Consider the following 14,521-nt stretch of genomic DNA (forward strand, 5'->3'; position numbering starts at 1 on the left):
CTCTGTCACCCAGGCTGGAGTGCAGTGGGGTGATCTCAGCTCGCTGCAACCTCCGGCTCCAGGGTTCAAGTGATTCTCCTGCCTCAGTCTCCCAGGTATCTGGGATTACAGGTGCCTGCCTGTAATTTTTTTGTGTTTTTAGTAGAGATAGGGTTTCACCATGTTGGCCAGGCTGGTCTCAACCTCTGGGCCTCAGGTGATCCGCCCACCTTGGCCCCCCAAAGTGCTGGGATTACAGGCGTGAGCCCCCGCGACTGAGCTATCAATTAGTGTTATTCAAAGAAGGCTTCTGAGGTCACACCAGGTGGGAGGATAGGGCTGAAGAGCACTGAAGGCGGTTCTGTGCCTCCCTGAGCCTCTGCCTTTTGGAGATCCTGGAGACAGAGAGTTTCTCTTCCTCACTTTCAGATCCGTGAAATCCTGCTCTTCGTGGAGCATCCCAGGGTCCAGGGTAGGGAGGGGCCTGCCTAGACAGTGGCTCCTGAGTCTCTAGAGCTGCCCTTCTCATTGGGTTGGAGGGATATCTGGGATCCTGCTGGTTGCATTGCAGGCTTGGTTGGTGCCAGAGCGGCCAAGCCTGGGCTGAACACCAGGGTTGGGGGAGGGATGGCAGTGGCTGGTGGTGGGGAGCTGGAGGGGTCACAACTGACGAGTTGGCCCCAGGGCCTGAACATCTGTGCTTTGTAGCTGCCACAAAGGACTAGACATCCTGAATATTATGCATCCTTTGAAGCTCATTCCGAGACCTCTTCCTCCTCTTCCAGAAGCCCACCCTGATACCCACAGGGGCTGGGGACATCCCTCCTCCCGGATGGTGGCCCCCACCCTATCAGGGGCTCAGCTCATGCCTCAGCCCAACCTGCCTTATCAGATGGTTGGTTATCCAATTCACCCAAGAGCACAGAGGCTGTGTGCTAACCTGTCCATCTCAGGGCCTGCATGGGACCTGGCACAGAGTCGGGGACTCAGGATGGCCCAGGAGGAAGCACGGATCTGGCATCTGACCACCAGGGGTGATGTGGCACCAAGACTCCAACCTGACAGGTACCAGAGCCCCGTGGTCAAGGCCAGGCTGCTTTAGGTCTGCACCACTGGTGGGATGGGAGCCCCTCACCCTGCTGCTCTGGGAGGCACCAGCTGGGGGGTTAGAGGAGGTGGAGCAACCACATTTACGCAGAGCAGCCACAGAAGGGTGCGGTGGGGCAAGGCCCCAACCTCGGGTTAGAGGGAGGCACTGCCAAGAGGGAATCCCTCCAGGTGCAGGATCACTGCAGTCACAGCTGCCTGAGCGGCCACTCAGGGCACACTAACAGTGTGCAATGCACTTGGCAGTCAGGGAAATTCACGCTCATGTCCAGGCTCTAGCACTTTCTTGCTGGCAGGCAGTCTGCCTGTGCATCAGTTTCCTGATCTGTCTAATGTGGATGATAACGTAGAACCTGTTGGTTCAATGGTGCCTGGTGTGAAAGAAAAATCTTGGGCCCCTCAAATCCCTAAGCTAAAGGGAAAAACTCAAGCTGGGAACTGCTTAGGGCCAACTTGCCTCCCATTCTATTCGAGGTCACCCCTCTGCTCACTGAGATAAATGCATACCTGATTGTCTCCTTTGGAGAAGCTCACTGGAAACTCAAAGAAATGCAACCATCTGTCTCTTATCTACCTGGGAGCCCCCTCCCTGCTTGAAGTTGTCCTGCCTTTCCAGACCGAACCAATGTTCATCTTACACAAGTTGGTTAATGTCTCATGTCTCCCTAAAACCAAACTGTGCTCTGACCACCGTGGGCACATCGTCAGGACCTCCTGAGGCTGTGTCATGGGTGGGCGTCCTCAACCTTGGCAAAATAAACTTTCTAAATGAACCGAGACCCGTCTCAGATTTTCGGGGTTCACGTTTTGGTATCCACTGAGGGATTCTGAGTAGAGATGCCCCTGACTTTTCACAAGTCTCCTACTGGTGCTTGGTACCAGCTTGAGCTAACTTGATGGCTCAAACCAGTAAGACAATTTTATGAGTCCTGGAAGCATCCACCCCAGAGAATCCCTGATCTCTCAAAATGTGGCCGAGATCTAAAGTTTACTTTGCTGCACAACTTCTCTTTTTGGAGTTTTACTTGCTTCCAACACAAGGAAGGCAAGTTTTTCCTGCTTCCATGACGATAGAAGGCAGGTAACTCCTTTATGGAGTTGGAGCTCCCTTCCAATAGGGAAGATGAGATTTGTTTATTTGTTTGTTTGTTTTCCTGCTTCTAGGACAGTGGAGAGCAGTTTTCGGCCTGAGACCCATCCCTAGGTAAGTAACTGAATTGTGGTTTGTCTTGGCCAAAGTTAAGATTAATAACCAGCTGGTCTTAATTTCTCCGTACTATTAGAGCGCTCAGTAATCACAGAAGTTGTGCGACGGTTTGTTTTGCTTAACTGTTTTTTTGTTGTTGATTGTTTCTGTTTTTGTTGTTCTGGTCTTTTTCCCATTGAACTCTATCTGGCTTGATCAAATCCCAAGGAATTTCCAAATTATGGGGAACAAGGCCTTTGAAGTGGCTATATTCCCCTGCCCGCCACACACACAATGGTGGTGTGATGGGGGGAGAAAAATGGCCAGCAAAAGGAAAAGACAAGAGGAAAGATTTTGATTTTTGACTACTAAGGGGCTTTATTGATGTAACAATGCCACATTTTCACTAGCCAGGCCAAACTGAAAGAGTAATGACTGTACTTCTGTGTTCTCGTTGAAATTGATCAGTTGAACTATGGAATGAGATTTAAAAAGATTTTTTTAAAGAAGCTCAATGGTTGAAAGTCAGTTTAATGAAAAGCTAACATCCAAGATGTGTGTGTGTGTGCGTGCATATGTGTGTGTGCATATGTGTGTGTGCATATGTGTGTGTGCATATGTGTTTGTATGCAGGTGTGTGTGCATATGTGTGTGTTTGTATGCAGGTGTGTGTGTGCATCTGTGTGTTTTTACTTAAGAGACCTTCATGTTTTTGTTTTTGTTTTTCTCCTAGGACCTTGTCTTTTTTTGGGTAAAAGGTTTTTTTCTTCTCAGTTGACTGAATTCTGTTTTCTTGATTTACTTCTGCTGTCTCTCCTTTCTCTTGCACCCTCTGCTGCATGGGGGACCTAAAATAGCTTATAGTAGCCTGGGGTTCCTTAAAGAAAATGGAGAAGGTGCCAGACTCCCTCTGGGGGAGAAACTTGCTTTTTCTTATGAAACCCCAAGAATGTAAACAGACAAGTTTGTCTCAGCTCTTAAACTGCTTACTTTTGTATTGTGTAAGCTGTTTCGTGTTTTCTTTTTGACTAAAATAGTTATTGCAACAGAGGTTACTCTTGGGTTTTTAAGGAAGAGTGTGGTTTAGACACTTAGAAATGTTTTTTTAAAAAAAAAAAATTTTTTTTAAGTGCACTATAAAAGCATTACGTGGTCTAACCTCATAATAATTCTCCCTTTTTGGAGACCCAGGATTCAGTGTGGGCTCTTCTCAGAGCTCAGAGATCCAGTAAATGATAGGTAGTCCCTACTAAATAAAATTGGTCTCCTTATGCAATACTATGATAGATTTCTATAATTTTGTTTGATTTGGCATCCATCTTTAGTCTGCCTCTAGCACCACTAGACTTTTTCTCTCTGTACCTTATGATGCAAATTTTGCTATTTGATTTTCACCTGAGTTGTTTCCTTAAATATGCAAATTTAAGGCTATTTAGCTGACAATTGCCTAGGGTTGTGAAACAGGTTCTCAAGAATCTGAAAGTCTAAGATAGGAAAAAAAAGTTTTTATAAACCTATAAGATGTACTTCTATTGGCATGCCTAATATGTCTATGTATTTCTGTGTTGTGTACACAACGTTTCACTACTGAAAAGATATAAAAGGGCTCTAATTGATTGGCTTAAGAAAATAAATGCACTTGAATCAAATACTTGATCAGGAAAAAAGAAAAGATGAGTCCAATGCTTTTTCAAATTTATGTAACTTAAGTAAAATCTTTAATGAATAAGCCAGCTTTAAAATTATTGGTAAAGTAATATTAGAAATGTCTTAAGAATTGCTAGCATACATTTTTGTTTGCATTTATTAATCAAGCAATTTCATACTTATCCCTGCCAAATACCATAAGGTGTCAAAATAGGGCATAAGAGTTATGAAACTATAAACCTAGCCCAAGACAGAATGATCTTTGCTTGTGTAATCTTTAATAAATAAGACATTGATATTGGTTTAATGAAAATAGCTACATCTTGAATTATTTAGTAAAATTACTATAACTTCTAATCTTGTTTTAGGCAGTTTAGTCTACAGGCAGTAAGGTTTGTTTTGAGAAAGACTGTTATAGTCTTTGTTTCAGCTAAACTATAAACTAAGTTCCTCCCAAAGTTAGTTCGACCTATGCCCAGGAATGAACAAGACAGCTTGGAGGTTAGAAGCAAGATGGAGTCAGTTAGGTCAAATCTCTTTCACTGTCTCAGTTATAATTTTGCAATGGTGGTTCCATAATTTAAATAATGCCAATTGCAGTTTTTATAAATAACCTACGTAGGCCGGGCGCGGTGGCTCAAGTCTGTAATCCCAGCACTTTGGGAGGCCGAGACGGGCGGATCACGAGGTCAGGAGATCGAGACCATCCTGGCTAACAAGGCGAAACCCCATCTCTACTAAAAATACTAAAATTAGCCGGGCGTGGTGGCAGGCACCTGTAATCCCAGCTACTCGCGAGGCTGAGGCAGGAGAATCACTTGACCTGGGAGGCAGAGGTTAACAGTGAGCTGAGATTGTGCCACTGCACTCCAGCCTGGCTCAAAACAAACAAACAAACAAAAAAAAACATTGACATTAGTTTAACAAAAATAGCTACATCTTAAATTTAGTAAGATTACCATAACTTCTAATCTGGTGGCTTTAGGTAGTCTAGTCCACAGGCAGTAAGGTTTGTTTTGAGAAAGACTGTTATAGTCTTTGTTTCAGCTAAACTATAAACTAAGTTCCTCCCAAAGTTAGTTCGACCTATGCCCAGGAATGAACAAGGACAGCTTGGAGGTTAGAAGCAAGATGGAGTCAGTTAGGTCAAATCTCTTTCACTGTCTCAGTTATAATTTTGCAATGGTGGTTCCATAATTTAAATAATGCCAATTGCAGTTTTTATAAATAACCTACGTAGGCCGGGCGCGGTGGCTCAAGTCTGTAATCCCAGCACTTTGGGAGGCCGAGACGGGTGGATCACGAGGTCAGGAGATCGAGACCATCCTGAGCTACACGGTGAAACCCCGTCTCTACTAAAAAAAATACAAAAAACTAGCCGGGCGAGATGGCGGGCACCTGTAGTCCCAGCTACTTGGAAGGCTGAGGCAGGAGAATGGCATGAACCCAAGAGGTGGAGCTTGCAGTGAGCCGAGATCGTGCCACTGCACTCCAGCCTGGGTGACAGAGTGAGACGCCATCTCAAAAAAAAAAAAAAAAAAAAGTTCAGTTTCTCTATAAATTAATCATTAATGTCAAAGACACACTAATGCAAGACTGGCATATGGGCCCCTGTGTCAGATAAACAAGGTTTTCATAAAACAATAAGTGACTCCTTAATAAAGGTTATAAAGGCTTATGGAAGTTATATCTTATGATCAAGATGAAAATTTTATAGACTAATTTTGGAAAACAATTTAATTGGCTTCATGATGTTATTAGGGCTTATTGTTTGGAAAATGAAGTCTCCTGTCTCAAAGAATGAAGGTTTTTGCCTTTCTAAAAAAAACTTTGTTCCAATGAATGATTTTACAATGACTTATAATCCTATTTTGTAATATCAAGTGTTTTAAACCTTTAATACTTGACAAACTTTCCAAAATCAAATTATAAATTATATCTTTTTCTAACCTAATCCTTTAAGATATTATTAATAGGTTCCCTAAAGTCCAAAAATGACATGTTTGGCTTTTATTTGGTATAAAAATTATACACGAAGCATTGTCAAATATAAAATGGTGTTTGGTTTTCTTTGGGCTGTATTTGTATAAATATGTTATTGGTATGTGTTCCAAAATTATGGGAAACTCCTATAACTCTGATATGACCTAATGTACATTATCAGTAATAATTATAATTGTTACGTTAAATTACTTTGTGCCACAGAGGTAACAAATTTCCTTGTCAATTGTGTCTTTGACTATGGCTGCCCTAAAACTTTTTGTCATCCACAGACAATCGTCTTGTTTTGGTCCTCTTTAGAAGGTGGTTTTATAATGGTTTTATAATCAGCTATAAAACTTCAGCCAACATGGTGAAAGCCCATCTCTACTAAAAATACAAAAATTAAATGGGCATTGTGGTGGATGCCTGTAACCCCAGCTACTCGGGAGGCTGAGGCAGGAAAATCGCTTGAATCCGGGTGGAGGAGGTTGCAGTGAGCAAAGATGGCGCCACTGTACTCCAGCCTGGGGAACAGAGCGAGACTTCATCACAACAACAACAACAACAACAACAAAGAAGTGTGAAGTAATCTTTTTGACTTTTTGCTTAAAACATTGCTGATCCTTTGTTTTGTTTTTCAGAGTCAAGAAAACTTTAAGCTATTTATGGCTTTTAACAATTGAGTAAAGTATACTCCTAAGAACAAAATTTGGAGCATATTTGTTTCTCTCTACCTGATTTTTACAGAATTTGGAAACTATCTGTGAGTATTCGTAACTTATGACAATGTAATTATTTGCATAAGTGCAATAAGAATCTGTTTTCATTTGTAACAAGACACAATTGGAGAAATGGGTTATTTTACCAAGGCTTTGCCTGGAATGATGTGCTTTCCTTTAAGGACTCAAACTCGACTTATGGAGCCGATGAAAGCCCCTTGGAAAAACTGGCCTCATACCTCGTCTACGCAGTCCCTGACCTGCGGTAAGTAAAGAATGTCACTTTCTGACAGGCCCAGGAGCTCCAAATTTATCTTGGAACTTCAAGAAGATGATAATTCACCCAATTTATAGGCATTTCATGGCACAAATCCATGACTGGGTTCAGTTTTAAAAAAGTCTTATCTGAGATTCCTTCTATGGAACAAAGTTCCATCAAAGACAATTTAAAAGCCTATGGAAAAAATAATTACTCTTGCTGCAGTGTATAGAAATAATTAGTCCAAGTATAATAAGGCAAACCAGTCCTACCACAATTCGTCCTTAGTTAAAATGGGAAACTAGAGAGAAAAAAATGTGTTTCAAAACCTATAGTACAGTTGTTGTTAGATTCTAGTCTTCCCTAATGTTTTTCAATTTTTGTTATTTTCTACAGTTTGGACGAAATTCTAACTTTTCTTGGCTACAAGTCTTCAAAATAATGTTTTCAAATGTTTTCCTTCTTTTTTTTCCCCGTTTTTCCTAATTTGGAGTCACTGAAGACTAAGCTGTGCTTTCTTAAAGCCCTGCAAACTGAAGCTAGGTAACTTAAACTTCAGAAGAAAATAACAGCAACCTACTTACATACATAAGCCACTTTCATACCTGCCTACTGATGTATGGACTTCAGAGTAATGTGGCCTATACCAATTTCCCAGGATTGTTCTTTTGTTTGTTGTTGTTTTTCTCCCTTCCTCCCCCTATTTTCTCTTCATAGGACACAAGACTTCACAACCTTCTAAAAATGAGCTTTCCTAATAACTTGGGACCTACCTGTGTAGGAATAAACCATCCTAGCCATGAGAGATCAGGTAGAACCTGAGACCAGAGACTTGTTTTCTTCTAAAATGCTTTCTCCAAAAGATTTTTAAAAAGAAAAAGGGGGGAAATGTGCAATGAAAATATCTTGGACTCCCAAAATCACGAAGCTAAAGGGAAACGTCAAACTGGGCACTGCTTGGGGCCAACCTGCCTCCCATTCTACTCAGCCACCCCTCTGCTCACTGAGATAAATACATATCTGATGGCCTCCTTTGGAGAAGCTCATCGGAAACTCAAAGGAATGCAACCATTTGTCTCTAATCTACCTATGACCTGGAGGCCCCCTCCCTGCTTTGATAGTCCTACCTTTCCAGACCAAACCAATGTTCATCAGCCAATTGATGTCTCATGTCTCCCTAAAATGTATAAAACCAAACTGTGCTCTAACCACCCTGGGCACGTCGTCAGGACTTCCTGAGGCTGTGTCACAGGCGTGGCCTCAACCTTGGCAAAATAAACTTTTCTTTTTTTTTGAGATGGAATCTCCCTGTTGCCCAGGCTGGAGTGTAGTGGCCTGATCTTGGCTCACTGCAACCTCTGCCTCCCGGGTTCAAGAGATTCTCCTGCCTCAGCCTCCTGAGTAGTGGGATCACAGGCACCCACCACCATGCCCAGCTAATTTTATATTTTTAATAGAGACAGGGTTTCGCCATGTTGATCAGGCTGATCAAACTCCTGACCTCAGGTGATCCACCCACCTCAGCCTCCCAAAGTGCTGGGATTACAGGTGTGAGCCACCACGCCTGGCCTTTGACAGGTGTTATTTTAATGTCACGTTTTACCCATGGGGAACTGAGGCTAGGAATGGGGGCTCTGTGAGTGCAGGCCTGGCTGAGCCAGACTCATCCTGGCCAGACTTCAGGATGCCCCCAGGCAGTGGAAGGGACTGAACTGGGGCCACCTGTATCTGGGCTACAACCTCAAAAGGGGGCCCACTTCAGGTGGGGGTACTGAAGAGAGGCGCAAGCTGTCAGGCACTTACCATCTGACTCGGAGGCAGCCCTGAAGATCAGGTAGCTGCTGGGCAGGGGCTGTGTGATGGAGCCCACGCTCTCGCCTTTGGGGCCCTGGAGAGAGAGGATCTGGGTGTCACCCAAGGCAACACCCAGGACCAGCTACACAGACAGGTCAGGCAGAACCATGCGGACCCACGCCCGGGACCACCTGGATACCCCCAGGGCCACAGGGCCACCAGGTGGGGCCAGGCACCTGGCCAGGTAGACACTTGGCTGCAGAGAGGCGGGTAGGTGAGGGAGCTCTGTCCCTTTTCTTAGCCAGCAGCTCTGCCCTCAGCTTTCCAGCTCTGAGCCTCCCGACTCGGGGTGGCCAGAATCGGCAAATGCACATCCAGGATGCCCAGTGATGTCTGAATCCCAGAAAAACCATGAGTAGCTTTTTGGTCTAAGTATTTCCCATACACGACTGGGGTCAGACTCGTATGAAAGAACCCTGATGTTTTGCTGAAATCCAAATGTAACCAGGCGTTCTGGGTTTCTCTGGTTTCCTACCCATTAGACCTGGCAGGGCAGCCCCAGGTTAGGAGGGGTGAGGGCCGAGAGCTGTTCCTCAGCCACCCCTGGGAGTGGCTACTATTGTCCCTCCTGGACAGCAGCTGGGTGAGGGGCTGGGGTGACCTTGGTGCCAGCCGGCCACCTCCTTGCAGCCTACCGTTTGCTTCACTTGGAGGACCAGTGACCACAGCTGATCATCATTCCCCCTCCACCCCGCCTCCCACCGCATGTGGGGCTCAGAGAAGGTGAGAGACCTGCCCAACGCCCCCAGGGGGCCATTTAGCTGGCTGGCTCCACCCTCCACCAAGGCCCCAGGAATGAGCCCCTTGGCCCTACGGGGCCTCTATCTCCAACCCCGTCCCTCTGCAGCACCTTCACGGCCCAGACGGACTGATCCAGCGGGTGGAAGAGCTTGAAGCAGAAGCCGTCCTTCTTGGAGGGCCGCTCGATGAGCTCGCAGCAGTGCAGCAGCACCGTGCCCACCCACTGGCCCACCTTGGGCGTCTTGTAGATGAGCAGTACCCCCGGCTTCAGCACGCACCACAGCTTGGTCCAGCTCTTCAGGGTGCCACGGATCTGAGGGAGGGTGCTGGCGTCAATGCCCACCCTCCGGGGCCACCACCCCCGGTGCATCTTGATGGTTTGGCGGGGAGCCGGGCACAGACCAGGGTGGGCCGCCGAGGGGCGCTTCTCTTCCCTCACTCCCCCACACCAGCTCAGAACTCACCCTTTCCTCGCCCCCACTCCCTGGGCTGGTGTCCTGTGTCTGTCGCATGCCCAAGCAGGGGCCAGGCCACGGCGAGCAGGACCCCAGGACTCAGAGTGGAACTTGGGGCAGGGTCCTCGTTTAGTTTTTAAAAGGAGCCCACGTGTTATGGTGAATGCAAAGAAACATGTGGCGGCAAGGACAAATTTACTTGTGAGAGTCACGTTCAAGGTCAAGGCCCTTAGTGAGGAACCAGCAATGAGTGGCGTGACTATTGTAACTGGCAGCTTTGTAAACTCTTTTCCTTTTCTTTCTTTTTTTTTTTTTTTTGACACAGTCTCTGTTGCCCAGGCCAGAGTACAGTGGCACAATCTCGGCTCACTGCAAACTCCACTTCCCAGGTTCAAGTGATTCTCCTGCCTCAGTCACCTGAGTAGCTGGGATTACAGGCACCCACCACCATGCCGGGCTGATTTTTGTATTTTTAGTAGAGATGGGGTTTCACCATTTTGGACAGGCTGGTCTCAAACTCCTGACCTCAGGTGATACACCCACCTTGGCCTCCCAAAGTGTTGGGATTACAGGCAGGAGCCACTGCGCCTGGCCTGGCAGCTCTGTAAATTCTGAAAGTAGTTGTCACTTCTTTTCTCATCCTGAATACTTACTTTTGCACCTAACTTTTGATTCATAATTTTGGTATGTGGGTAGAAGGAGCCCACATGGGCCAGGGCTCTGCAGACACCAGGGCCGGGCACACTTATCTGGTATGCGCTGCCCAGCAGCCTTCGAGTTGGGTAGTTTTACCTCCACTGTACGCAAGGGGAAATGGAGGCTCAAAGACTGAGTGAACGGCCATGGTCTCCGTGAGGTCTGAGCACAGGACACCCCGCCCTGATGTGGGGTCCTCTCCCGGAAGCCACAGCAATGCCTCCCTCCCCAGTGCCCTCCACCCACTGGCCAGGCCCCACCTTATTCAGAAATGGGGTCTTTGCAGACATAATCAGGTGAAGATGGGGCTATACTGGAGTAAGGTGGCCCTAATTCCTACCACCGGTGCCCTTACAGAAAGGGGGAGACAGGTGGATAAGGAAAGGCCGCATGAGGATGGAGCAGAGGCTGCAGTGATGCGGCTGGATGCAGGGAAGTGAATTTCCATCGTTTCAGGCCACCCCACTTGTGGTCCTTTGCTATGGCAGCAGCAGGCTGACCCGTGTCCTGGGTGGCCAGAGGCCGGGTGTCACCTACCTTCAGGCTGTCGGCCATGATGACCACGCTGGGGTCTGTCAGAGCGCTGAGCAGCTGCCGCGTGGCACGCTTCTTCTCCTGCCGGTAGTTCTCCTTCTGCGCCTGGGCCCAGGGCACCCGCGGTGGGTCATGGGAGAAGGCACCGAGCTGCCCCAGCTCTCCTACCGTCCGGCCCGGGGCGAGGTCCAGGGGCAGGGGCAGGAGAGGAAGCAGGGGTGTGGAGGCGACCAGGTGCGGTTTGTCCCCCTCCTTTTGAGAGGTGGGGACGGTGACCTCCCTGGCTCAGGTGGCCATCGGTCTGACAATGACACGGCTGCACCCTCCCCGGGCCTGGACTCACCTTGAGAGTCTCCTTCTTGGTGACCCTGGCGGTAGGAGACACACACTCCTTGTCTGATCCGTTGCACAGCCTGTACTCGGCCTACGAGAGAGAGATGGGTATGGCGGACCGGGCACAGGGGCTGGCCCAGGGCTAGGAGCCCAGGTTGGACTGATGCCAAGGATATGAGGGGCAGAGGTCAGAGAAGGGTGCTCTGCTTCCCTCCCACCTGGCACCCTCTGTCCCCCCGACCAGAACTTCCAGGGCTGCCATGTGGGGAGGGAAGAACAACGGTGGCTGACGAGAGCCCCCCCATGGGCGCGTGCCAGTGACCGGGGGAGACCCATCCTCCTCGGGGCACATGCTGGGATGTGGCAGGACGGTCAGGAAGGAGGGACATGTGGGGACATCAGGGTTCAGGGCGGACTTTCCATGGGTCTGACTGAGCCCTGAGGGACGGTCCTCTTTGAGGAGACACCTGGGAGGCCTCTGAGGAAGGCAGTGAGGGTGCCAGAGGGTGGAGTTCGCAGAAGGGGAGCTCAGCGGTGGCCACGAGATGGCGGCAACAAGCACTCAGGCTGGGTCCCTGGGGACCAGCCCTGCATCCACCGAAAAGAACAGCTTCCCTGCCTTGTCTTCCCTGCGAGGTACCCAGCATGGCTGCTCCTTGGCCACTGCAAGTGCCCAGCTCTGGGCAGGGCCAATGTGCTGGTGGGGGGTATGTAGTGGAGGTGCCCACCCCATCCCTTGGGGGCCAAGGGCAGGCGTCACTGTCCAGGCCCGAACCCGAGTCCAACACGTGGCTGACTGCACCGGCCCAGGGCAGCAGTCCCAAGATCTTGGAGGCAGAAGGGACCATGGTTCTTCTACAGATGGGGAACCTGAGGCCAGGTAGGGGGGGAGTTAGGACACAGAACCAGGTCTAAAGGCTGCAGGCCGGGGACAACAAGCTACGACCTGAATCCTGCCTGCTGCTTCCTTCCATGTGGTCTGCAAGCTAAGAACAGCTTCCACAGTTTTAATCAGTTGAAAAAAAATCACAAGAATATCTTGCGAGATGTGAAAATTATATGAAATTCAAATGAGGAATCCATAAATAAGGTTTTCTTGGCAGACAGCCAGGTGATCTGGCACGCGTTGTCTGTGGCTGTTCTCGCGCTTGGATGGCTGCACCAAGAACCTGGAACGGAGCCTGCGCCGCGCGGCGGGGCCTAAATGCCGTCTGGCCTTTTCCAGAGAAAGCGTGCCCGCCCTGCCCTGCTCTGGCTGGGCATCTGCTGGTGCCCAGCACTTTCCAGGGGAGCCTCCAGTGCGAGGAAAGCCTCCCTCAGGGCTCCTCCTGGCCGGAAGCCCAGGACGCTGGGGACTGCCCACCACTCCAATCATGATGGTGCTAAGTACAGAGCTAAAGCCTTGTCTGCTGGGGCACCAGGTCCTGTTCGGGTGCTGCCTGTATTCATCCCCTTCATTCTGCAGCCAAGCATGAGGTAGGGCCGGTTACGGTCCCTATTTTATTTCTGTGACTGGGAAATCAAGGCACAGAGAAGTGAAGAGCTAGCAAGGGACAGGGCATGGAACCATTCCAAGGACTGGCAGTCCTGGCAGCACTGGGAGCCAGGCTTGGCCTTAGGCACTGAGGTTATAAAGTAAAGATGCCAGTGTCCTGCTCTTTCAGGGAGAGACAGACCAGCCACCAGCACGCAGAGGCGGGAGGAGCCAGGGGTCAGGTGAGCGCTGCGGTTCTGCAGTCCTGTGCATGGGTGTAAGCCCATCAGATCCCACAGCTCAGATCATCATTGTTATTACCAGCATTGTGCAGAGGAAGAGCCTACACACAGAGAGGTTCAGAAACCTGCCCAAGGTCACACAGCTAATAAGGAGCTGAGCCGGGACTGAACCCAGGCAGTGTCGCTCCAGTGTGGCACTTTCTTAACCAAGTCAGAGCATTCAGGATCACAACAAGAAAAGGGCACAAGACGGGGCACCTGGAGGGCTCTGACTTGGAAGCAATCTTTGGGCTGATGATGAGTGATAAGGAGGAGGCAGATCTGAGTGGCGAGGCATGTGCCAGACCCTGGCCAGGTGACAGGTCTCCAGGGACCCAGGCTGGCAGAGAAGGTGTCCTAAGTTGCCCTCCTGGGAGTCCCCTGAGCTACAGTCTTGTTCATGGCGCCCTTGGTTACCTTGGCACATTCTGTTCCCAGTCTGGAATGCTTTTCCCTGTGGCTGGGTAGCCCCTGCTCCTTTCTTGCTCCCTGAGCTGCTTCCCCAGAAATAGGACAGCTCATGTCCCTGCTGGCACAGGTCCTGGTGACACATACCACCCTGGGCCCGCCCAGGACTTTTGCAATACAGTCACACAGCCGTTTCTGTGGTGAACTGATGATTGGGTATGGCTCCTGCCAGGGGAGGGTTCTACCCTACTGCCCATTCACACTGGCAGCTGGGGGCTTAGCAAGCATTTCGAATGAATGGATGAATGGATGGATGGATGGATGGATGGATGAACCTGCTGCCAATTCCCCTCTGGCCAGTTTCCCACTAGATGCAGCTGAATGGAGCTGTGCTTGTTTGAGGTAACAGGGGGAAATAAAGGCAAGACTATGGGGCATGGGACGGAGCACTTGCAACCCCTGCTCCCCAAATGGGCAGGACCCTTGGGGTCTGGTCACTGCAGCCCCTGCAGCCCCAGCACTGCAGAGAGTGCCTGCCCGCTCCTCCCTCCTGCAGACCAGGTGGGTACCCCGTCCAGGCACGCCAGGTCCTCTGCTCACTCCTTAGTGCTACTGTGCATCAGTGCACAGTGCCACAAGGCGGCACCTGAGAGACGAGAAGTGCTGCTCAGAACCGTGAACTTCAGTCTGACCAGAACTTTGCAACCTATGAAAATTCCTTAAAAATATAATTTAGAGGCCGGGCGCAGTGGCTCAAGCCTGTAATCCCAGCACTTTGGGAGGCCGAGGCGGGCGGATCGCAAGGTCAGGAGATCGAGACCATCCTGGCTAACACGGTGAAACCCCGTCTCTACTAAAAATACAA

At 49.1% G+C, this 14,521-nt stretch overlaps 1 protein-coding gene across 1 annotated transcript in view; it reads right to left on the minus strand.

Moving 5' to 3' along the window:
- The window catches only part of OSBPL5 (oxysterol binding protein-like 5), a 79,108-nt gene that overhangs the window by 24,468 nt on the left and 40,119 nt on the right, over window positions 1-14,521 (minus strand). The window contains exons 4-7 of the mRNA XM_011930157.1: window positions 11,504-11,584; window positions 11,164-11,265; window positions 9,585-9,788; window positions 8,684-8,768 (exon numbers count right to left, since the gene is read on the minus strand). Of these exons, the coding sequence (XP_011785547.1) occupies window positions 8,684-8,768; window positions 9,585-9,788; window positions 11,164-11,265; window positions 11,504-11,584 (472 nt within the window). The remainder of the gene's footprint in view (window positions 1-8,683; window positions 8,769-9,584; window positions 9,789-11,163; window positions 11,266-11,503; window positions 11,585-14,521) is intronic.

This window comes from Colobus angolensis, unplaced genomic scaffold, assembly GCF_000951035.1.
Source record: "Colobus angolensis palliatus isolate OR3802 unplaced genomic scaffold, Cang.pa_1.0 Scaffold84, whole genome shotgun sequence".
In the NCBI taxonomy this organism is placed as follows: Eukaryota; Metazoa; Chordata; class Mammalia; order Primates; family Cercopithecidae; genus Colobus; species Colobus angolensis.